General features: G+C 36.4%; 1 protein-coding gene across 1 annotated transcript in view; it reads left to right on the top strand.

Moving 5' to 3' along the window:
- Positions 1-3,165, top strand: part of LOC106111020 (probable phospholipid-transporting ATPase IIB) — a 12,735-nt gene extending 9,570 nt beyond the window's left edge. Inside the window, exons 15-18 of the mRNA XM_013292985.1 lie at positions 585-725; positions 933-1,059; positions 1,599-1,802; positions 2,377-3,165. Coding sequence (XP_013148439.1) covers positions 585-725; positions 933-1,059; positions 1,599-1,802; positions 2,377-2,513 — 609 coding nt within the window. The 3' untranslated portion in view covers positions 2,514-3,165. The remainder of the gene's footprint in view (positions 1-584; positions 726-932; positions 1,060-1,598; positions 1,803-2,376) is intronic.
- Positions 3,166-3,450: the final 285 nt, after the last annotated feature.

Below are 3,450 nucleotides of genomic sequence, written 5' to 3'. Positions count from 1 at the left end.
CACAACTACAATAACACAACACACGCAAACACAACACACACACGCGAACAACAAACACAAACAACTCACACAACTACAATAACACAACACATGCAAATACAACTACAACTTAAAACTAAATCACTTTATTGATAAAAATATCAAATATAGCTATTGCTCGGGATTTCGCTGGCGTGAAATTGAAAATATAGTAAAGACACAGCCTATGTTATTCAATGATAGAGTAGCTTTTTAATGGTGTAAGAATTTTTGAAATCATCTCAGTAGTTTTTGAGTTATTTCAATACATACAAAAATACAAAGCTTTTCTCTCTATAACATTAGTATAGATAGATAAATAAATGTTTGTTTACGGCTAAACCGTAAAGATATAGTAACATTGTCTTGCTTTCTTTTTGAGTTTACACTGTGTTTCAATTACTAAAACTAGTGTTATTACAGTTATTTTTAACAAACACTTTAATTGCATTTTAAATCAGTGACTCACAAAGTCAAGCGGCATTCCCAGTCCACAGGAGACTTGGGGATGTCCACGAAAGTCTTACTTAATTTCCCACAGCAAAAGTTTCCCCCGATACCAGTAACACGTCTTGTTGTTATTTTTTGTAATTTCTCCGCAGGCGGTGTTTTCCGTGGTGTTCTACTTCTCTTCCGTGTCTCTCTACCCTGGCTTCCTCATGGTCGGATACGGCACTGTCTTCACAATGCTGCCGGTGTTCTCTCTAGTGAGTAATATTTACTATAAAATCTTGTTTGTGAAAACCAACACTTTTAAACACAATACATATAGCTCAGAATGATTTTTATACAATGAATTTAGTTAATTAGATTTAAAAAAAAATAACGTTTATCATAAAAAAACAGAAAGTGAAATATGTTTTTATGTTGTTTTGAATCAAATTGTTTCATCATAGGTTTATTTTTCTATATAGGTACTTGATAAAGATATACCAAGTTCGACTGCTCTTAGATATCCCCAGTTGTATCGACAGCTGACTAAAGGAAGACATCTCTCTTATAAAACCTTCTACATTTGGACTGGAATATCTATATATCAAGGTAAGTAGTTTTTGATATAAATAACAGAATAAATTACTATTAGGTTTTGGCGGGTAAAACTTTTAAAATACTAATGGTGCTGGTTTAATAAATTGTTAGATGACTATGGAATTATCGTAATTAGACAATACTAGCTGTTCCCATGCGGCTTCATCCACATGGAATTATAAAAACTTTATTTTATTGTTTACATTTGTCAAATTATAAATTGCAAATGTCAAAATGACATGACATGACAAACCATGGCAATCTGGATTCCTTGATGTTGGCAACAACGTAAGGTCTCTTTCACACATTAGGGTTTTTATCCAAAATATTTACCCCTAAGTTTAACGGCATGAAAATAAATTGCCTAAAGCGTGATGTAAGTGTAGGGCTTTTTATTAAAAAATGAATTATTCCAAAATATGCTGTGATTGCTGACATTTTAGGCAACAAAGAAGTGTGTGTTTACGCTTTATTATAATAGTATAGATAACCACAATTGGAACACCGTCGATGTCTGCGGCTGCGCATATGCGTGCTTGTGTTTGTGTCAGGTGGTGTGATAATGTACGGCGCGCTGGTGCTGTTCGAGGAGCAGCTGATCCACATCGTGGAGATCAGCTACACGGCGCTGATCCTCACGGAGCTGATCATGGTGGCGCTCACCGTCGCCACCTGGCACCGCCTCATGGCGCTGGCGGAGCTCCTCAGCCTCGCCATGTACACCGCCACGCTGCTCATCTTCACCACATACTTTGGTATCCATTATTACCCACTGCAAAATGCTAGTTTCCCAAACAATTGTGTTTATGTTTGACTTTATATGTTACTAGATATTGCATGTGACTTCGTCCAAGTGAAATAAAATAAAACAAAAGTGAGTAGCCTATGTGTTATTCCAGACTATCCTCTACATCTATACCAAATTTCATCAAAATCCGCTCAGCGGTTTAGGCTACAAACTTTAACATCCATCCATCTAAACTTTCACATTTGTAATATTAGTATGATTGCTGTTGTTGCTCGCGACTTCGTCCACTTAAGTAAAATGTTTTTATATAATTCTAGACCAAACGCAATTACTGTGACGACACTATTTTTTAAAGAAATCGACAAATTATACAAATAGAGTTGATTTTGTTGTACTGGGAATGTTATTTACAAATATTGTTTAACATTAAAGAAACTAGCTATATATTTTTTTTATTATTAAATGTTTGAAATAAACAAGCTATCTATTCTAAAGCAATTAAATAGTAACAGTTAAATATTCCGTAACCTCTGCCAACCCTTTTTGTGTATGAGTAAGTTAGTAACAGCTATATATTTCAGACGCGGACTTCATCCGTCACTGGGACTTCTGGTGGAAGGTGACGACCATCACTTTAGTGTCCTGTCTACCCCTCTACGTGGTGAAGCATATGCACCGCAAGTGGCGTGACAGACAGTACAGGAACATACGGAAATGACCCCTAATGTATACGAAATTAGGTCCATATTACAACTATACTAACACCACATGTGATATAAGATTAGCTAGCTGAAAACATCAAATCATATACTCTTCAACATTAGGGGCGCCAACCGCCCAGGGCGACGTAGATTTCCGCCCAGGGCGACGTAGATTTCCATCCAAGGCTCTAGAACTAGATCCGGCACTGCTTTTCCGATTTTTTATTAATTCAATTCTTACTTTTAGTAGCATGACATGACACTACACTTCGTCTTAGTAAAAAAATAATAAGTTAACCAAAATATTGGACTTAAATAAACAAGATGCCTTAATAGTAAGATTTATCTGCCTTTTAAACTAATCACACGGTTGTTAATAAAAATAATTCAATTTCATAAATACAAATGCTAACATATATATTTTCTTGTATGATGAACTAGAATAGAGTACAAGTGACAAAGCGTGCACACAAGTGTGGCCTCGCCTTAAATCTAGACAAATTTATTTATTCTTATATTAAAATATGATGTATAAGAGTCCGTGTACAGACTTCCATACATGATCATAATTAAATGCCTAAATCAACGGATAGTTTTAACAGTGGTAGTGCCTGCTTTAACATGTTAGCACTGCAGGGCCGGCTCGCCCCCAGTAATACCACGACCACACAAGACAGGCGTGAAATGGAAATAATTCCGTGTTTCGTCTGATGAGTGTGGTGCCGGAGGCCTAATTTAAGTCCCTTTCTCTTTACCACCCTTTTCTTATGTTATAAAAAATAAAACAATAAAGAGAGGTTGGGAAGAGGAAGTAAATTTGACAGTGGAGGAGATGCATAGGAAGGGGAAATATCCTCTTTATGTGCTTCTCCTCCTCCGTTAGATAAGGGTAGGCAACGCATCTGCAATTGCGGATGTCTATGGGCAGCGGTCGCTTCGCCATTTTGGCGAGTT

The sequence above is a fragment of the Papilio polytes genome, unplaced genomic scaffold, assembly GCF_000836215.1.
Source record: "Papilio polytes unplaced genomic scaffold, Ppol_1.0 DF824180.1, whole genome shotgun sequence".
Lineage (NCBI taxonomy): Eukaryota > Metazoa > Arthropoda > Insecta > Lepidoptera > Papilionidae > Papilio > Papilio polytes.
This window is presented reverse-complemented; position numbering and strand designations above follow the sequence as displayed.